Genomic DNA, 22,299 nt, shown 5'->3' with positions numbered 1-22,299 from the left:
ATCACTGGTCTCAAAGCATCAAGTCTGCTTCCTCTCCCCAGATGCTGCTAGGCCTGCTGAGTTTCTCCAGCAATTTCTGGTTTTGGACCATCATCCCGCCGTTGCCTTGCCATTAGTGTTGAGCACCAATGGAACTGATGGTAGAATGCAGGTCCATGCATTTATCCAACAGATATCGACTATGGTGGATGTGGCTTCCAAAGGCTTATCCATGAAAGTCAGAGGCCACATTGGAAGCCCTGCAGCCTTTATATTAGTTTTCCCAGTGTCTCCAAGAACCACACTGCTTTTCCTGTGTCTGCTTTCACATTTCTATGAAATTCTGACACCAGGGGCCTTCTGATGTCTGCTGCTGAGCAGATTCCTGGTCTCTGGCAGTTCTCTGTATGCCAGTGACCTAGAGAATTTCTTCCTCAAGCAAGGAGAAGTGGCATGTGGTTCCAATCTGTGGTTGAGCACAATTCTGCTGCTGCTGATGACCCACAGTTCTTCATGAATATGCAATTTTTGAATTGCTCTATCTGTTTCAAATCTGTCCCATTTATCATGGTGTTTGAGGTACACAACACAGTGGAGGGTATCATCATTGGAAGGTGGGACATTTTCTCCACAAGCACAGCTCGGTGGTCACTCCTACATGTCATGGAAGGATGCTTGTGCAACAGATAGATTAGTGAAGTTGGGATAAAGTTTGTTTATCTCTCTCGTTGATTCCCTCACCATTTGCTGCACACCTGATATCTGCAGCTGTATCTTTTTGGACTCGGCCAACTCAATCAGATGTGCTAGTACTGAATCATTGTTAATAATGGACATTGAAATCTCCCCACCCTGCGAATATTCTGTATCTGTGCCACACTCAGTGCTTCTTTCAAGTGATGTTCAGCATGGAGGGGCACTGATTCAGCAGCTGATGTGAAGGATAGCAATTTGCAGGGGCTTCTGAGAGTAGGATTTATGACTATTTGGAAAAACATAGTTTGATTAAAAATAATCAGCTTGGCTTTGTGAGGGGCAGATCATGACTCACAAGCCTTATTGAGTCCTTTGAGGATGTGACAAGACACGTTGACGAAGGTCGAGCAGTGGATGTGGTGTATATGGATTTCAGTAAGGCATTTGATAAAGTTCCCCACGGTAGGCTCATTCAGAAAGTTAGGAGGTATGCGATACAGGAAAATTTGGCTTTCTAGATGCAGAATTGGCTAGTTGAAAGAAGACAGCAAGTGTTAGTGGATGGAAAGTATTCCACCTGGAGGTTGGTGACCAGTGGTGTCCCACATGGATCTGTTCTTATGCCTCTGCTCTTTGTAGCTTTTATAAATGACCTGGATGAAGAAGTGGAAGAGTGCATTAGTAAGTTTGCCGATGGCACAAAGGTCAGTGGAGTTGTAGACAATGTTGAGGGCTGTTGTAGGCTACAACAAAACCTTGACAGGATGCAGAGCTGGGCTGAGAAGCGGCAGATGGAGTTCAACCTGGATATTCATTTTGGAAGGCCGAATTTGAATGCTGAATGCAGGGTTAAGGACAGGATTCTTGGCAGTGTGGAGGAAAAGCAGGATCTTGGCGTCCCTCAAAGTTGCTACCCAAGTTGATAGGGTTGTTAAGAAGGCATATGGTGTTTTGGCTTTCATTAATGGGGAATTGAGTTTAAGAGCCGCGAGGTTTTGCTGCAGCTCTATAAAACCCTGGTTAGACCACATTTGGAATATTGTGTCCAGTTCTGGTCACGTCATTATAGGAAGGATATAAATGCTTTAGAGGGGGTGCAGAGGAGATTTACGAGGATGCTGCCTGGATTGGAGAGCTTGTCTTATAAAGAGAGGTTGAGTGAGGTCAGGCTTTTCACGCTGGAGAGGAGAAGGAAGAGAGGTGACTTGATAGAGGTATTCAGGTAATGAGAGGCATAGATAGTGTAGATAGCCAGAGACTTTTCCCCAGGGCTGAAATAACTGTCACAAGGGGGCCATAATTTTAGTATGATTGGAGAAAGATGTCCAGAAGTTCCTTATGTAGAGAGTGGTGGGTGCATGGAATGCACTGCCAGTGGTAGTAGAGTCAGAGACATTAGGGACACTTGAGCAACTGCTGGACAAACACATGGACAGCTGTAAATTGACGGGTGTGTCGGTTAAGTTGATCTTAGATTAAGATAAATGCTTGGCACAACATCATGGGCCAAAGGCCCTGTACTGTTCTATGTTCTATGTTTCCTTTCCCATGTTTGACCTGATGCCATGGAGGCTTCATGGAGTCCAGAGTCAATGTTGAGGACTCTCAGAGCAACTTCTTACCTGTTATATATCACCTGCTGCCACCTCTGCTAGATTTGTCCTGAGTACTGGCAATGGTATTGTCTATGGTACTGTATGTAAGGTATGATTCTGACAGTATGATTACATCAGGCTGTTGTTTGACATGCCTGTGGAATAGCTCTTTCTATTTTGGCACAATCTCTCAGATGTTGGGAAAGTGGACCTTTCAAAATGAACCAGGCTGCGTTTGCATGATTATTTCTGCATGCCTAGATCAAAGCCACAAGATCAATTTCTTTCCAGAGACTTTGTTAGAGTTTGCTACAACAGAGTGGCTTGCTAAGTCATTGCAGAAGGCAGTTAAGAGTCAACTACATTGAGGTGGGTCTGGACCCACATATTGGCCAGACTAGGTGGAGGTAGCTGATTTCCTTCTCAAAATAACATTAGTAAGTCAGATGAGTTATTATGGCAATCAACAATGATTACAGGGCTGCAATTGGGTAGGTGTTTCATTCCAGATGTTATTAAAATCAAGTAGTATAGTAGACCTTTCATTTTCATTCTGTACGTTAAGGAGACTTACATTTTGCAATATACTGCTTGTGTACGTAAATATTCATACTCGTGAAATCCCATTGTTATGTTATCATTTATTATATTTTATCATTTCTGTAATATATGATGAGTTATGATTATTAGTCATATTTGGTCAATCTGACACACCACAGTGTTTTCTCAATGAACAAAATATCCACATATCCACATACATGTCCTTTAATCCATCTATCAGTCTCTAACATAAGCTATTAATCATTTCAGCTTGGTCCTTCTGTCCCACTGTTCCTGTGACACTCTTGGGCCCACTGCACTGACCAAAAGAGGTGAACAAGCATGAATCACACATTCTGCATTATTAGTAGAAGCTACACAGCTCAGTGGCATTGGAAATGTGAGGATGAACTTCTTTATGTCAGGCTGGTGATTTTGGCCTTGAGTATATTTGGCCTTCAACAGTGATGTAAATCCAGATGATGAATACGTTCAAAAGGAATGGCTGGCAACCTTAGGAGAAATAAAGGTGCAGGGCTACAGGGATGGATGTGGGAATGTAATTAACTAGATTGCTGTAGAGGGATCAAACATAGATTTCATGTACTGAATGGCCTCTTTCTATTCTGTCATAAGTCTAAAGTTACTCTCTGGTATCTTAAACAATAAAGCACTCTGGGAATGAACAATTTTACCCAATTGATCATTTTTAGCTACAGTAAGATTCACAAGCCTTCTATATTTAAAAGTGCAAAGAAAAAAGTAATTGGAAGAGATTAAATCAAATATTAATCCTAATTATATCTGCATTTAAGAATACTGTACATTGCACTCCACTGGAAGCAGTTCCATTACATTTTAACCCGAGAAGCAATGATGCGTGATGTAAGCTAAAAGGGAGTATTATTCTCTTTATTATAACCTGAAAGTAAACAGTACTTGAGTCATGCCAAAATGTAGCTTGGAAATGCATGGCACAACAGAATAGCAATCAGTCTTTATAAGAAAATCAACTGTGTTGGTTTTTATTAAAAAGGTATTACCATGGCATCGCATGCATTAAATCTAATACAGGACATTCTGGTGCTCATTTAATTTTATAGAAGTAGCATATACAATTACATTTTTGTTTGTTCATTCATGGGATATAGCAATCACTGGCAAGGTCAGTAATTATTGCTAATCCCTAACTACCTGTGGGGTGGAGAGATGTATCAGTTCACACTACCTTTAAAGAAGTTCCAGGATTTTGAACCAGTAGCCATGAAGGAATCAGTGATATACAGGTGTGTCCAAGTTAGGATAGTGCATGGCTTTGGGGGGCAGGGGGGTACCTTGCAGGTGCTGGAGTTCTAATGTTGCCATTATCCTTCTAGATGACAGAGATTATTGCTACCAAAGAAAACTTGGAGATTTGTTGCAGTGCAATTGTAGATGATGCAAAATGTTGCTACTGTGTGCCTGTGTAATATAGTGAATTATTCAAACAGGATATGTTGTCCTAGATGGCGCAGAGCTTCTTGAGTGTTGTTGACGTTGCACTCATCCAACCCAATATTCCATCATATTCCTGACCTTGGTTTTGTAGAACATTAGAATTAGGATCAGGAGTCAGCCATTCAAGCTGCTCTAGTACAGAGAGAATCATAGATAATCTGATTTTAGCTGTACATCCACTTTCCTGTCCTGTCCCACTTGGGGGCAGTTGTTCAGGAAGTATTTGGGCATTTGGGCATGGGCGGAGGGGGAATGGTGGGAAAGATAGTTAAGATTCATTCATGTTAGAGATGGTCATTGCTTGGCAATTCTGAGGCACAAATGTTATTCATAACTTATCAGCCCAGGAGTGAATATTGTCCAGGTGTCTTTACATGTTGAAATGAATTGCTTCATTACCTGAGGAGGAAAAGAGTTGCAGAAGAAATGTAGCACAATGGCGCAACACTTGACACGACTGATTGCTGTTGACATTTTAGGTGCGGGGATTGCTTTATGAGGAGTGATGGAGCAGATGTGGTCTATTTTCTATGGCTTTTGGAAAAGTAAGAATCAATATCACTGAAATATATACAATTCTTTGAGGGGTTGAATGGGTAGGAGCTGAGAGACCGTTTCCCTGGCTGGAGAGTCTCTACTAGGGAATGTAGTTTTCCCCTAAAGGTTGGCTATTTAGGACGAAGAGATTTTGCCTTTCAAGAGAGTTAGAAATCTCTGTCTTAGAACCTATAGGAGCTCATCTGGTGACTGTACTTATCAGTAGCCTTTCAGACATTAAGAAAATCATTGATGTGGTGAACAGGTGGAAAAGTAGACTTAAGGTAATCTCAATCATAATCATACTGAAGGGGCCATATAGGCTCACTCTGCTTATGTTTCTCATATTCCTTTCTCCTCCACTGTGTTTGTTCATTTTCCTTCTCTCAATAAATCTCGGAATAAAGAGCTGGTCTAAAAATTGTATCTGGTTTATTAACGTGCTTACCTGGTCTGGCCTGCATATGACTCCAGACTTAGTTGACTCTTAACTGCCCTCTGGGCAATGAAAGGCTGGTCTAGCCCAGCGACGCCATATCCTGGAAGGAATAAAAAGAAAACAGACATGGGGATGAAAATTTTGAAGGTGCAAAGCTGAGTCCTCATTCACAGCGATTCCACAGTGATTAAAGAAAGCCTCAGTCAGAATCTCCCCAGTGTCTCATTAACTAGGTTCAGCTCCCACTCTGCAGCTGAGGCTTGGCAAGACAGTCACAAGTTCTATCCCAGCTGGAGGGGGAGAGAGAGGCTGAGGGTTGAAATTATTTTATCTCCTCCATTAGCCTCTCCCTTCCCCCATTCCATCTCCCCCCTCCAGCTCCCTCCGATGCAAGAAAATGAGAAGGCGGGAGGTACCTCCATGTCTGACTCAGAAGGGATAAGGGGATTGTCAGCGACACTGGAACGGCGCAGGTACAGAGCCCTCTCGGCGTTAACTCGTCAAGCGAGAAAAGGATCGCTGCGGTGGAAACGGCGAGCTCACCTCAGTGGCTGAAAAGATTTCGGACGCTGTCAACGGCTGGGCACCGCTACACCGTTTCGGTCGATGAGGCAAAATGCGGAAAGCTGTCACCGAATCTCTCCGGCGGCACAAAGCGGTGTGTGAGAGGGAATCGGCAGGGGTGGGGGGCAGTGTCTCACTCTGAGAGCTCGCTTCACTGACACTCCCCGCACCTCACCCCCGAAAGAAATATCGAATTCTCTGACGGCGGACACTTTACATCTCGAAGACAAAGGGTGCTGGAGGTGTCCGGGCGCTTCTCCGGCCGCTGTGCAACGGAATCGGTGCTGACCGGTTTATTGTACCTCACGCTCCGAGGACGGGTCGACAACCCAAGAGGCATTCATCGCCTCTGGTCCAAAAACAACCCAAGCAAGCTCCAGAACTCTGTGTGTGGGAAGAATAACTGAAGATCTTTCTAGCGACCAGTGGCTGGTAACACCGAAAAAATGCAGGTAAGCTACCTTGTCAGAGATAAGAGTCTATAACATATTCCGCTGTGTCTTTGCACTCAATGTCTCCTATATTAAAAGGTGGTTGTAAGCTTTGCTCGGACGTCGATGTGTCACACAATCTATGTTACAGGGTTAGTTTGGGTCGCAAGCCGCACCGAGTGGGGAAAAGTTTGGCGGAATTCCTCCTCAGAAGAGTCACGGTGATACAATGTGACTGGAAACACGCAACTTTCGCCAGAGGGAATGGTGGGAGAAGTTGGGCTGACTTCACCTGAGTTCTGTGGTTGGGGGGGGGGGGGGGAATGGGTGGGGGGTGGGGTGATGGGAGAAGGGATGGTGTCAACAAGGGATTGCCAGCCCATAATTTGATCAAGCGGTGCAGTCAGTTTCACACAAGGATGCACCTAAAAACCTACAACCAGGTAATTCGCGGTCGGCGTTAACTGAGGGACAGAAAGAGAAATCGCTGGGGGAAAAAAAACTCAGCAGGTTTGGCAGCATCGGTGGAGAGAAGTCAAAGTTAACGTTTCCGTTTCGAATGACCCTTCCTCAGAAGAAGGGAGTCAAGCGGTTTTGACATTGCACAATGGCTCCCAAGAAGAGGGCTTGTGAAACATTAATTCAAGGTGGGCGTGCAGTTTGGGATATGTCCAGGGGATGGGTCACCGAGAGTCCGCTCCCAGGCCACAAACCAATGAGGACCATTGTCAGCAGTCCAACGGATGCTCAAATAACTTACAGGATGGGACCTAGCTGAACTTTTCCGATGCTTTACCGAAATTCAGGAAATGAGTTGCGGATAGGAATCTAATTGACCTGATGGATTTTTGATCTTCGGCCTCAGAGATAGCAGTTTGTGGTGTAATGGTCATATCCCTAAGCTAGCGCTCCACAAGTGTAGGTTATTCACTGAAGTTCTTTAGGAAGCAAATCCGTAAAACCTTACCCAATTCATAAGAGTCCAAAACCAGAGGGCACGTGTTTAAGGTGAGAGGCGAAAGTTTTAACAGGGACCTAAGGTGTAAAGTTTTCATACAGCGGGTGGTGTGTGAATGGAATGAGCTACCAGAGGAAGTGATGGAGGCTGGTACAATTACAATATTAAAAGGCATTTGGATGGATAGGTGAATAGGAAGGGTTTAGAGGGATATGGGCCAAATGCTGGCAAATGGGACTAGATTAATTTAGGATATCTGGTTGGCATGGACAAGTGGGACTGAATGGTTAGTATAACTCCATTACAATTCTACTTGGGCAAGTGCAGATCATTAAAGAAAGTCAATGTGAGTTTATTAAAACAAATTAAGTTCAATTAACATGTTTGGCTTTTTTGATGAGGTAATCTGATGAGGGTGATGCTATTGATACAGTGTACAAGAATTTTCTAAAGGCATTTGATAAAGTGCCACACAACAGGCATGAGAAATGTTGGCGATCATTGAATTATTGGAACAGCTCGGAGCACTTGTGGTGCAGATATAACCTTCCTACTCCTGGGCTCAAGTCCCACCTGCTCCGGAAGTGTGTAATAACATCTCTGAACAGGTTGATGAGTAAAAATAGCTTACATGGAACAGGTTCCTCCTCCAACTCCATTTTGATTTAGTCGTTTCCCACACTCCCACCACCAGCCCCCTCCCCCACTTTTGATGGTTTGAAATGCTCATAGTGGTCTTTGCTTGTAAATATTGTGTTGGCTGCACTGGTGGTGCTTATTTGTTTAGAAAAAAAAACAAATCAGACGTTATGGTGATTTCGGTGGTGGGATGGTCACTCAGTTGTGTTTAATACTACTTTGGGTAAAGAAAAAATATAAAAGGAACAGCAGGATACAAAATTGGCTGCATGACTGGAACAAAGATGAATGGTCAATGAACAGTAGAAATGTTTTGAGTGGAGCACCCTGGGTTTGGTGTTCTGGGGTTGCAATCTTGGTATTACTTCCTGTGCCAAATACCAAGATAGTGCAGTTAAATACATGACCTAGAGCTGATCGAAGAGAGAGAGCTTCAGGTACATGATTCATTGGAATGTCTTCTGGGGCAGCAGGACGGGTTGCACCGAAACTGGAGGGGCATCAATATCCTGGCAGGGCGATTTGTTCGTGCAATTTGGGAGAGTTTAAATTAGTGTAACATGGGAGTGGGCACCAGAGCAGTAGGTCAGCAAGTAAAATTGCTGAGCGGGAGTCAGAGACTAAGGCCAGTAAGAAATAGAACAGAGATTACTGAACATGGCGGGGACTGGTGGGCTGAAGTGTAATTGTTTTAATGAGAGGAATAATGACATATAGGGCAGATAAAATGATGTACAACTGTGATGTTGTAGCTATAATAGAGACTTGGTTGAGAGAGGGATAAGAGTGGCAACATAATATAATAACAGATATGTGGATAGCTTAAGTAAAAAAGTAAAAACAACAGGGTTGTTGTGGTGGGTGATTGACGGGGACTCCCTTACTGCCAGGGGCTTGGATGGAGAGGAGTTTGTTATTCAGGACGGAGTTTTGAAATAATATGTAAATAGTCCGACGAGGAAGGTGTCATATCAGATCTGGTATTGGGGAATGAGCCTGGCCAGATGATTAACTTTTCAGTGGGGTAGCATTTCGGGAACAGTGATCATAATTCTGTAAGTTTTAACGTTACTTATGGATAAGAAAAAAAGTAATCCACAGGTGAAAGTATTAAACTGAGACCATAAATTTAGACAGAAACTGGGGAATGCAGTTTGGGGACAGCTTTTTGAGGATAAATTCATATCTGACATGTGGGAATCTTTTAAAGGCCAGTTGATTAGAGTTGAGGACCAGCACATTCCTGTGAAAAAGAAGGACTAAGGATGGCAAGATTCCAGAACCTTGGATGACAAGAGAAACTGAGAGCTTAGTCAAAATGGAAATGGAGCCATACGTAAGATTTAGGAAACTGAAGATAGACAGAGCCCTCAAAGAATGCAAAGATAGCAGGAAAGAACTCAAACAAGGAATTTGGAGGGCTAAAATCATCCATGATATGTCTCTGGCAAACAGGATTAAGGAAAATCCCAAGGAGGGATTTTATGCATGGGGCTGGAGGAAGTGGGTGAGGTCCTTAACGAATGCTGTGCATTGGTATTCACAAAGGAGAAGGATATGGTGGACGGTGAGTCTCGGGAGGGATATGTTGATATGCTAGAGCATGTTGATGGAAAAAAAAAGGAAGTGTTCGTGTTTTGAAAAGCATTAAAGTAGACAACCCGCCAGGACCTGATGAGATCTATCCCAGAATGCTGAGGGAGGCAGGTGAAGAAATTGCTGGGACCATATACAAAATCTTTGTTTCCTCTTTGGACACAGGAGAGATCTGGCAGAACTGGAGAATAACTAACGTCGTTCTTTTGTTTAAGAACGGCAACAGGGATAATACGGGAAATTATAGGCAAGTGAGCCTTATGTCAGTGGTAAGGAAATTTTTGGAGAAGATTGTTGCGGATAGTATTTACTCACATTTGGAAAAATATTGACCTCTTAGTCATAGGCAGCCTGGCCTTATGTGGGGAAGGTCATGTCTCACAAACTTGATTGAGTTTTTTGAGAAAGTGACTAAGATGATAGACAGCAGGGCAGTGGATGTTGTTTAAATGGACTTTAGCAAGGCCTTTGACAAGGTCCCTCATGGCAGGTTGATGCAAAAGGTGAGGTCACATGGGATCGGCAGTGGGATATGGAACTGGTTTAGTCAAAGACAGAGAGAAGCGGTGGAAGATATTTTACAATTTGGAAAATCTGTGACCAATGGTGTTTCATAGGTATCAGTTTCAGTACCTCTGTTGTTTGTAATAATATATACATTTTTGGACGACAAGGAAGTGGCCAGATTAGTACGTTTGCAGAAGACACAAAATTGGGGCAGCTGCAGCGAATGAGGAGGTTTGCAAGAGGATACAGCAGGATATAAATTGGCTAGAGACTTGGGCGGGAGAAATGGCAGACAGAGTTTGTTCTGGACAACTGTGAGGTGATGAATTTAGGGAGATTTAAAGTAGGAGGAAATAGCAGTACACTTAATAGCATCAATATACATAGATATCTAGATGTACAGGTCCACAGTTCCCTGAAAGTGACAACATAAGTGGAAAGGGTGGTCAAGAAGGCATAAGGCATGCTTGCGTTCATAGGTCGGAGTGTAGAGTATAAAAATTAACAATCATATTGCAGCTGTATAGAACTTAAGTTAGGCTGCTTTTGGAAAATTGCATAAGTTCTGGTTGCATCACTACCAGAATGATGTGGAGGCTTTGAGAGGGTACAGAAATTGTTTACTGGATGTTGCCTGGTTTGATGGATATCAAGAATGAGGAGAGATTGAAAAAACTTGGTTTGTTTTCACTTGAAGGATGAGGGGGTGACCTGATAGAAGCTTACAAAATTATGTCAAGCAGAATGGGTGGAATGGATAGTCAGAGTCTTTTTTTCCCAGGGTAGAAATATTAGTTACAAGGGGACATAGGTTTAAGGTTAAAAGAGGATAAGTTTAAAGGAGATGTGGGAGGTAAGTGTTTTACACAGAGGGTCGTAAGTGCCTGGAATGTGTTGCCAGAGGAGGTGGCGGAGATAGATACAATCGCAACATTTAAGAGGCATTTTGACAGAAATATGAATAGTCAGGGAATTGAGGGATATGCACAGTGTGGAGGCAAAAGGTTTTCAGTTTAGAAAGATGTTATGTCAGTGCAGTGTTCGTGAGCTGAAGGGACTGTTCCTGTGCTGTACTCTTCTTTGTTCTTTCCTTTCTCTTATGCACAGGTAATTATTCCATAATAATGAACAGAGCATTTGTGACGTTGAGGGCTACAACAAAAATGAAAAGACAGACATTCCTTGGAGAAGCTATAAAGAACAATGCAGAACATAATTCAAGAGGGACCAACCTAACATTTACTTCATAAAATATGTTATCTGAAGGCATTTCAGGGAAATTATAAACCACACTCAAATATGGGTGTGCATAGCATAACAATGTTGCGTCTTCGCCAACATTTATTGCTAACATCACTAAAGAAACATGCATTATCTGATCATTGCCGTAATGCTGTTTGAGGGAACTTCCATCATGCAAAACGGGCTGGTTATGCAGCAGCAATGAAAGCTTCACAGTATTTCTTTGTCTCAATTATATTCTTTCTTGGGAAGTGGGCAACACAGGCAAAACTATAATTGGTTGCCCATCCCATTTGCCCTTGAACGTACTATGCAGGGCGAGCTGTTAAGGTGAGATATTTCCTTTCTAAAGGATGTTGGCCAACCAGATGGGTTTTGATGACAATGATAACTTCATGGTCACCATTGCAGTGACTAGCCTTAAATTCCAAATTTATTTCGTCATTGAATTTAAATTGCACTAAGTCATTTTGCGGGATACGAATGCATGTGACCAGAATATTAAAGAGGGCCTCTGGATTATTAATCCAGTGACATGACCATCACATCAATTTCTTCCGACTTGAAGTCAATAAAGTCACACCATATAGAAGTGAGTCTTCATTTACAAATAAAAACCCGATTCTAGCGCTCCTTATACTTCACAACGCATGCACTGTCCTATTTCAGGAGGTTAGGCGGAAGTGGGTACTGCAGATGCTGGAGATTAGAATCAAGATTAGAGTGGTGCTGAAAAAGCACAGCAAGTCAGACAGCATCCGAGGAGCAGGAGAAATGTTTCGGGCAAAAGCCCTTCATCAGGAACGAGCTTTCAATTCAGGAAGTTGGCTATTCAAAACTATTTGATTACATCTCTGGAAAATTCAAATTCTTGCGTTCATATTTCATCTGACATTCTCATCTCATTTTTCAGAATTTATCCTCCGTCTCCTTAGGTTGAAAGAAAATCTATCACTGGGAAAATGTTAGAGTCTATTATAAAGAAAGTAACAGCAGAGCATTTAGAACCACATAATATGATCAAGCAGAGTCAGCTTGCTTCATGAAGGGAAAATCATGCTTGTCAAAATTATTAGAGTTCGTTGAGAAGGTAACCATCAGGATAAGTAAAGGGGAAGTAGTAGGCTTAATGTATTTAGATTTCCAAATAGTGTTCTTTAAGGCGATGCACATTAGGCTGCTTTTAAGATAACAGTTGGTGTACAGTATATTAACATTGATAGAGGATTTGCGAACAGAAGACAGAGAGTTGGGATAAGAGGGGCATTTTCAGAATGAAAACTGTCACCACTGGAGTGCCACAGGGATCAGTGCTGGGATCATAGTAAATTCCAAGATATTAATGACTTGGATGAGGGAAGTGAATAGGCAGGTTTGTGAATGGCACAAAAATAGATGGGGAAACAAGCAGATGATGCAAACAGTCTGCAGAGGGACAGAGATGGGTCAGGTGAATGGGCAAATATTTGGCCTGGCAAGATGTGAGGTTATGCACTTTGGCAAGTTGGATAGAGGAGCTGAAGATGATTAAAGGGATGAAGGTTGCAGCACAGATGGATTTGGGAGACCTCAGTGCAGTATCACAGAAAACTAGAATACAAGTTCTGCAGGTAACAGGTACATAAAACATTAGACTTTGTTTCAAAAGCCATGGAGTATAAAAATAAGGATGTGCTGCTAAAACAATGTAAGGCACTAGTTATACAACAGTAAAAGTAGAAATTGCTGGAGAAACTCAGCAGGTCTGGTAGCATCTGTGAGAAGAAAACACAGTTAACGTTTTGAGTCTGGTGACAGTTCATTAGAATATCATCAGAACAGAAATACTAGCCTTGAAGACAGTACAGAGAAGGTTCACCAGGATAATCCCAGAAATCGAGGGATTTCCTTACGATAAAAGGTTGAGTAGGTGGGTCTGGACATTTAGATGAATAACAGGAGACCTTATTGACACATGTAAGATTCTTAGGATGTTCAAGAGGATGGATGCTGAAAGATTGTTTCTCCATGTGGGAAAGTCTAGGACCATCGACCACAATCTCTGAGTAAAGGGTCATCCATTTAACACAGAGATGAGGAGGGATTTCTTTACTGCAGATGACTGTAGGAGCTGTGTCATGAAGAATGGTGGCTCAGTGGTTAGCTCTGCTGCCTCACAGTGCCAGGAACCCAGGTTCATTTCTAGCCTCAGGTGAGTGTCTATGTGGAGTTTTCACATTCTCCCCATATCTGTGTGGGTTTGCTCTGGGTGCTCCGGTTTCCTCCCAAAGTCTAAAGACACGCAGAATCGGTGGAATGGCCATTTTAAATTGCCCATAGCATCCCAGGATGTGCAGGCTTAGTGGACTAACGATGGGAAATGCAGGGATAGGCCTGGGTCTGCATTGGATGGTCTTCAGAGGGTCAGTGTGGAAGTGATTGGCCAAATGGCCAGCCTCAACACTGTAGGGATTCTATGAAGCATTGTGCAGGTGAGATGAATTTTTCAATAGTAAGGGAATGAAAGGGTATGGGCAAAGCAGGAAAGAGGAATTGAGGATTAGATTAGCTCACTGATTGGCAGAGCAGATTCAATGGACCAAATGGCCTCCTTATGATTCTGTCTTATACTGAGAAAGCCATTGCATAAAGGACAATGTTAAAACTCTGTTAATTATGAATTAATCCATTTCAAACTTCGAACTTTACTCAAATAAAATGTTTTCCTACTTACAGGTCAGGTTGGATAGCCGCACACAATTGCTCTTTATTGCTCTGACATGTGCAACACTCCTGTCTCTGGTGTACATTTCTTTTAATTCGCCCAGGTTAATGTAAGTAACATTTGGAGCACAATACTTGTTGTGTATGCCTTTGTTGTGTAAACCTGCCATTGAATAGTTCTCAAGGTCACATCAACATTCATATCATTAGTCTACAGCATTGGAATGTGATAAATTCACAGAGGAGAGAAAGCTTCAGTTCATGCTTCAACAGAAACTTACAAAGGGAAATCCGGTAATTAATTTATAGAAAAAAGGACAAGTTCATTACTGGATAGTGAGTCATGTGGACTAAATATGCACCTTAATTCACGCCTTAATCTGCAGTGAGATTGGGACAGGAAACTTTCTGTGAGGGGAACACTCACCTCATGAACAGTGAGACTGTGACAGGTAATACACACTTTATTCCCAGTCAGACTGGGCCAAGTGGCACTCACTGCATCTATAGTGAAACTCTGACAGGCATCACTCTTCTCAGTCCATCGTGAGGTTGGACCAAGTAACCCTCACCTCATTCTATGATTAAACCAGGTCAGATAATACTCACCTCAGTCCACAATGAGACTGAGACATGTAACTCAGGTTCTCCAGTATCCTTGTCCTCTTCTGCCCAAACTGCACTATTATTTCCATCATAAATGACAGGAATCTAGATCCTAAATTATCTTGAGGACAATGTATGTGTTTCAGGAATGTTATTACTCTCAGTTTGCTCCCAACAGTTTGCTGTCTTCCTAATCCTGGTGACATGTATTCTGAGCTTTCATGTACTTCCAATAACCTTTACCTTGATAATTCCTGTCAGATTTCAGCAAGTTCATTCAATCACACCCTTTCTTTTTCTCTTCTTTTCTCTCCTCACAACCCTTAGAATGCGGGCTGCCAAAGAGAAACCAGAGTTTAAATGGAGGAAAAGTTACGTCATTACAAAATATGAAAATTGGTTCAATGATAGGTATGTAATGGTCTCTAATCCTAATTTACTGCCTACTATAGAACTGTGCCCACCACAGCATGTGTTTACTCTGAACAAAGTCTGTCAGACTGATGTAATGATCCAAAATGTTGTGCAATCAAAGGTAAGTGATTCCAATAGTTAGCAGAAGTGGGGGAAGGGGGTTAGGATCAATTTGTAAGGGAGGTCTAAGCTGGTCAGGGAAGTGTAAGACTAAGAGACATCATGCATTGGCCTTTCAATTGGAAGCGTGTGGTACACTTTCAAGTTTCTGCACATCTGTAAACTTTTCTGGAGCAAGAAGCTGACATTGTCAATTTCATCTCCCACGTTCATATCAGAAGCCTTGCATTCAAGGCCCACTCCAGGACTTGAACACAGAAACAAAACTAACATTACCAGTGCAATATTGAGGGAGTGCTGCAGTATTGGAAGTGTCTGCTTTCCAGCGCCATGTACGTTCTAAAAGAACAGTTGAGTTGTACCACATGCGCATACCAAAGGGTCTGTTTCTGTGCTGTACATCTCTATGACTCTATGCTTCCAACACTTATCTCGCAAACAACCTCACTGAAAACAGTGATGACTTATCAAACAGCTTAGTATGGGGCATCTGGCTGTACAAGCATTAGCTGCTGGGTGTCTTGGAATTCAACTACGACTACAGTTCAAAAGTATTTCATTGGGATGTCCTAAGTTTATGAAACATGATATATAAATGCAAGTCACACTGTCTTTTCCTTTGCATTGAAACCCATCCTTAAAATGCATCAATTTTACTGGCAGTGAAGGTTGGATCTTTCTATAACTGCTTTGTGCAGGGATGTTAAATTAAAACCCATTCTGAGAATGCTGTCTATCTGTTAGAAAGCTAATGAGAAATACATACAATTCATTAGGAATTAAATCCCAGGTTAATAAAGTTGAGGTCCATAGTGTCCTGATCAATAGATATGGAGTTTAAAGCAGATAAATGAGGTGTTGCATTTTGGTAAGACAAACTAGGGGAGGAGTAATGGTCAGACCCTGGGGGGTGTTGTTGAACAGAGAGCTCTAGTGGTGCAGGTACACCATTCCTGGACAGTGGTGTCACAGGTAGAGAGGGTAGGGAAGAAGACACCTGGCACACTTATCAGTCAGAGCATTGAGTACATGAGTTGGGACATGTTTTTACAGCTGTACAAGACATTGGTAAGGCCACTTTTAGAATACTAGATACAATTCCGGTCAACTGCCACAGGAAGAATGTTATAAAACTGAAAAGTGTGCAAAAGTATTCACAAGGACTTTTCGCCATTTACATAAATGATTTTGATGTGAACATTGGAGATAAAGTTAATAAGTTTGCAGATGACACCAAAATTGGAAGTGTTGTGGACAGCAAAGAGCACTGAGTATAGCAGTTGGAGCTCATGTTGCGGAGGTACAGAAAACTGTTTAGAGACAAAAAAACTTCAGAAGCTGGAATCCAAAGTAGACAGGCAGGAGGCAGCAAGCCAGGCAGCATCAGGAGGTACAGAAGTCAACCTTTCGGGTGTATTGATTACACTGGTTCGTCCACTTTTGGAATAATGCACGCAATTCTGATCTTCCTACCCGAAGAATGTTGTGAAACTTGACAGGGTTCAGAAAAGATTTACAAGGATGTTGCCATGGCTGGAGGATTTGAGCTATAGGGAGAGGTTGAATAGGCTGGGGCTGTTTTTCCAGGAGCATCAGAGGCTGAGGGGTGACCTTATAGAGGTTTATAAAATCATGGAGGGCATGGACAGGAGAAATAGACAATGTATTTTCCTTGTGGTGAGGGAATCCAGAATTAAAGGGGATAGGTTTAGGGTGAGAGTGGAAAGATATAAAAGAGACCTAAGGGGCACCCTTTTCACGCATAGGGTGGTGCGTGTGTGGAATGAGCTTCCAGAGGAAGTGGCGGAGGCTGGTACAATTACAGCACTAAAAGGCATCTGGATGGGCATATGAATGGGAATGGTTTAGAGGAATGTGGACCAAGTGCTGGCACAAGGAACTAGAGTAGGTTAGGATATCTGGTTGACAGGGACAAATTGGACTGAAGGGTCTGTTTCCGTGCTGTACATCTCTATGACTCTGTGACTCTCTGAGATGCTGGATAGGTTAGGACTCTTTTCCCTGAAGCATCGGGAGCAGACATGTGACCTTAAAAAGGTCTATGAGTGGCATAGATAATGTGAATAGACAAGGGTAGGGCAGTTCAAAGCTAATGGGCATTGCAACATATAAAATTGCATGCGAAATGGACACGATAGATGGGAGACTGTAGGACCAGCGTTTGTAATGTCAGAGTGAGAAATTGTTCAGTTAAATCAGAGATAAGGAGGAATTTGTTCTCTCAGATAATAGTGAATATTTGTAATTCCTTACTGCTGAGGGCTTTCAAGACTGGGTAATTAAATATATTCAAGGCAGAGGTGGGCAGATTTTTAAAAATCAGAAGAACTGCAGATGTTGTAAATCAGAAAAAAAACAGAAATTGCTGAAAAAATTAAGAAGGTCTGGCAGCACCTTTGGAGAGAAATCAGAGTTAATGTTTCTGGTCCAGTGACCTTGCCTCAGAACTAGCATCAATTTTAGTGTCATCTATAAATGTGCTAACCATACCTCCCAAATTCTCATCCAAATTGTTCATATAAAAAACATACAACAATGGACCCAGCACCTTATGGTTAGTTACATCTCTGCCCCCTCCACAATTTAATGTAACGTTTAAATATAGAAATTGTGTTTTTGATTTCAAAGTACAAATCATTCAGGTAAATTGTGACAGCAATGGTTGCAGAACTGATCCTTGTGGAACATTGTATCCCCACTTCTTTCATTCTGAATAACTACCCTTTACTTCCATGCTCTGCATTCTATCTTGAAATCAGCTATGAACTACATTCTGCCACATGTCCCCTTATTCACATTCACAGATCTTATTTGTTAGTCTAATTTGGGAAACTGATTGAAGGTCCTTTGGAACTCCAGATAGATTACATCTATTGAATGCTTGCACAAAAGGTGTGAATAAACAGGACTTTCAATTTTAAAATCCATGCTGTCATTTCATTATTAAATTTCTCCACTCTGGATTTTTTTTTTCTCTCCTTTAGAAAGGATTCCATTATTTTCTTACCAACGATGCTAAACTGACTGGTCCATTCCCCTGGACATGTTGTCACCTTTTATGTAATACTTAATTACATTAGCTATCACCAAGCCTCTGGTCCTGCACCTTGATTTAAAGTATTATGAGTTATGAGCAATAATGCCTTTACTATCACTTTCCTAGGTTCTATATATGAAATCAACCCACCCGGACCAAGGCTTTATCCTCTTTGTGGTTGTTTAGTTTATTTAATACACCTTTTAAAAATTTTAAATTCACTTATCCCATTTCACATTTTGTCATTCAATATTATCTCCAAATATTATATCTCCCTGGTTAAAAACAGAGAGAAAAAAATTAATTGTTATTTCTGTCACCTCTCTGTTGTTACCTATGGTATAATGTCTGTGTGTCTCTCTCTCACGATTCCTATCCCCATCACAGCCTTCCATACTAGAAAAAAAATGAAATGTCTTTGCATTCCTAATTCTGTTTTCTTTTACTGAATCATAGAATCTCTACCGTGGGAACATGCCATTTGGCTCAACAAGTCCACACTGACTCTCTGAAGAGAATCCCACCCAGGCTCACTCCCCTACCCTATTCCTGTAACCCTGAATTTCTCATGGCCAATCCACCTAACCTGCATATCTTTGGACAGTGGAAGGAAACTAGAGCACCTGAAAAAAATCTGCGCAGACATGGGAGAGGTTGCAAATTCCACACACCAGTCACCTAAGGTTGGAATTGTATCCTGCTGCTGTGAGGTAGCAGTGCTAACCACTGAGCCACAATGCAGCCCCACACTGTATTATTCTCCTCATCCTTCACATTGTGTCATCTTTGCTGCCTATGTATTTTATGTCTGCTTTTTTGCTTTCCTCTCAGTGTTCCTTTATACTTTATTTACTCGCAGAGTCTGACTAGTGTTTGATTTGATATTTTTTCTCAATGAAATATGTTTTCCCCGTACTCTGCTGAACACCGTTTTAAATGTTTTCCATTGTTGTTCCTCAGCATTTTCTGCCAATATGTTGGCTCATTTAATTTTTACAGGTTCCATGCTCAATCCCACAAATTGGCTTTTCCCAACTTATTGATCTGGTTTTAATTATACTTACACCCTTCTTTATTATCATCTCAAAGAATATTATGTTATGGTCACTGTTGCTTAGATGCTCCTCAGCTAATATTTCTCATACCTGTTTCAACCCAAAAACAAATCATCCTTTGTTTGGATTTTTAAATTGTGGTTTTGAAAGCAATTTTGCACATTTTGGAGAAATTCCATTTCCTAATTCCCTTTACCTATCTCTTCTGTTCAATTAATATCAGAGTAGTTGAAATGCCCCAAGGGACTGTTATTCTATATTATTTTGTGCCTTAATTTGTCTGCACATTTCTGCATCCAGCTGATTTTATGTTCACTCAAAAGTAGAAAAATTGTCCACATCCCTGGATTGTTAGTCGAGTGACACTACCACTACACTACTATTAGCCCAGTTTTGCAAAGCCACAAATTTTAAGAGCAAAAATATTGTTAGCTATCATAGTTCTCAATTTCTTTGATGCAATTTTGAATATATTCTCACGGTGTGACTTACTTTGAGAAGATAGACATATTGGGACCATCTGTTGGGAATATGTTGGTCTCTGGGTTTAAACTATTCGAGAACATTAAAAGAAAGCATCTTGTGATGAGGATCCCCTACTATATTACAGCTGCTAACATCTTTGTTCTGTTTGAAGTGCTGTTACCGATCAACAGACAAAGACCTCATGGGGTGCTCCTATTATGTGGGATGGGACCTTTGACCCATTGGAACGTGATGAATTCTACATTCAAAAGAAGGTGGTGATTGGCCTGACCGTATTTGCGATTGGAAGGTAAGATAGAGAGACTGTCAGATTTGCATTTCTGGTCCCCTCTAATTTGTCTAGTTAATCCATTCATTTAATATTGGTCCAATTTATATCCAACCTATATCAGGATATTCATCCCAAATTAATTCTGCTACCCTATTGTTTGCCAAGAACCCTGTCCAGTCCCAAATCAATCCCACTGTGCCCTCCCTTATATCCCACAGTCCTGTATCATTTCTAAATTAGTCCCACTGGTCTGCTGTTTCCCCAAAATTCTGTCTCAATCCGAACTTAATTCTGCAGCAACCATACTTCCCAGAACCCTGTATCAATCTCAAATTAATCCTATTGTCCTGTAGTTTCCCCATAGCCCTGTAGCAATCTCAAACTAATCTCACAATTATGTCCTCTCCCATTGTCATCGAGTCATAGAATTATACAGTATGGAATAGTAATGCACTAGTCCACTGTCCCGCGCTCTCCAGATCCTTGTATCATGATACATATCCTGATGCATATCTTAATCCTGCAAATATTCATCCAGTTGTCGTTTGGTGGGTGAAATGACCTCTCCCACAACACTTCATGCTCCGTCGTGTAAAGAAACTTGACATCAGCTCATTTCTAGTGCAAAACTGAAATTAATGACCTTCTGTCAATGTTATCTGAAGCAAGACAAAGAACAAAAATGTTGTTTTTGTTTTAGTGGGGGCCTTTGGATTGCAAGAAGTTTTAACCCTTGTCGTCCCCCCCCCCATCAGGTACATTGACAGATATTTGAAGGATTTCTTGGTTTCAGCAGAGCAGCATTTCATGAAAGGACTCCAGGTGATCTATTACGTGATGGTTGACAATGTCAGCAAAGCCCCTGAACTGCAGATGTCTCCAGGCCGGACCATGAACGTGATCCAGGTTCCCAAACAATCTCGCTGGCAGGACATCAGCATGATGCGTATGCAGCAAATCAATGACCTCATCCAGGATAAGATCCGTTTTGAGGTCACCTATCTCTTCTGCTTTGATGTTGACCAGGTCTTTGTGGGGCGTTTTGGGGCTGAAGCTTTGGCAGACTCAGTCGCTCAGATCCACTCGGCTTTCCTCACCGCCAGCCGCAACCAATTCACCTATGAGCGTAACCCAAACTCAGCAGCTTACATCGCACCAGACGAGGGAGACTTCTATTATCATGCTGCTGTTTTCGGAGGCACACCATACCTGGTTTTTAACCTGACTAGGAGCTGCCTGGACGGGATCATCAGAGACAAAAGCAAAGGTATCGAGGCAATCTGGCATGATGAGAGCCACTTGAACCGTTACTTTTTGGATCACAAACCTGCTAAGCTCTTATCTCCTGAGTATTGCTGGGATCGAAGGCCAGCCAAATATATCAGATACGTCAGGATGAAATGGATGCCCAAGGACTATAAGAAATTACGTGACAATTGAATGGGAGAGGAGTCTACTAACCTTTCCTGTTGCTAGGTTATCATCATTTGACTGGGACTCTCTCTCTTGTCAACCATTAAAATCAAAACACGTCCTTTCAAATCTTTGAACAAAACAATTCCAGACAAGAATTTTGCAGTCTTTAATGCATGGCAAGGGCTAACTGCTTGGGGCCGATTTTTCCATTCAGGAACATTATGAGTGGAACTGACACCAGTCCTTGGATTTGAAGAGTTTGACTATCCCTATTCTGATTGTCGTTCAGTCAATCACTTACTCCAATATTCTGCCTAGCTTGTGTGTCTGAGGGTGTTCACCACCAAATCACAGCCTCTTCCACATATTGTTGCAAGCAGTCTTCTCCTCACAAATTACAAATTCTTTACAGCGAAGATAATTAGAACAAGGACTCTTTTCCAGTTACCTTTTTGAAGCATAATCCATAATTTATTTTAAAATGAATCGGTTGTTTTGCTGAAAAGATGATTATTAACAGTTGTGGAGAAACAAGAGTCAAATTAGGCTCAATTTGCACTGAAAGGTGTTGGCTTTAATCTTGTTTGATATTAAATCAGGATGTGCTTTTCTACATTGCTGGGAGTTTTAAATAAAAATTTATAGTACATTTCAATAATCTGAAATCGGTCATGGTAGTGGACTCCACCCATCCAGGTTTTTGCAAGGATTGTATATAATTATAGCCAGCCTTCTTTTTGTCAAAGTGCGATGCTAATTGTGAAGAAATACAGTTTGAAGGGTCTTTACTTTTTATTCCGTATCAAGATGTAAATTGAATGGATACTTACCAACTGCACTCCTCCACAGTGACAAAGTGCTATCAGAGGTTTACACTGTGCAATTCACCTATTTCATGGCTCTCCAGGTGAATTGATTGCCTGTTGCTTTTTTGTAAATTTCAAGCAATC

General features: G+C 41.7%; 1 protein-coding gene across 1 annotated transcript; it reads left to right on the top strand.

The window, feature by feature from the left end:
- Positions 1–5,410: 5,410 nt before the first annotated feature.
- Positions 5,411–21,998, top strand: LOC122541425 (N-acetyllactosaminide alpha-1,3-galactosyltransferase-like). Its single transcript, XM_043678184.1, has 5 exons — positions 5,411–6,299; positions 13,936–14,033; positions 14,857–14,940; positions 19,814–19,951; positions 20,689–21,998. The coding sequence occupies exons 1-5, from the start codon at positions 6,294–6,296 to the stop codon at positions 21,371–21,373; spliced, it is 1,011 nt and encodes a 336-aa protein (XP_043534119.1). The 5' UTR covers positions 5,411–6,293; the 3' UTR covers positions 21,374–21,998.
- Positions 21,999–22,299: the final 301 nt, after the last annotated feature.

Source organism: Chiloscyllium plagiosum, chromosome 37 (genome assembly GCF_004010195.1).
Source record: "Chiloscyllium plagiosum isolate BGI_BamShark_2017 chromosome 37, ASM401019v2, whole genome shotgun sequence".
NCBI lineage: Eukaryota > Metazoa > Chordata > Chondrichthyes > Orectolobiformes > Hemiscylliidae > Chiloscyllium > Chiloscyllium plagiosum.
The sequence above is the reverse complement of the archived record's forward strand: the minus strand, read 5'-3'. Positions and strand labels throughout refer to the sequence as shown.

Coding starts and splice junctions, on each gene's coding strand:
- LOC122541425 (XM_043678184.1), top strand. Junction 14,034..14,856: donor TTTAATTCGCCCAGGTTAAT/GTAAGTAACATT, acceptor CACAACCCTTAG/AATGCGGGCTGCCAAAGAGA. Junction 19,952..20,688: donor ACCGTATTTGCGATTGGAAG/GTAAGATAGAGA, acceptor CCCCCCCATCAG/GTACATTGACAGATATTTGA.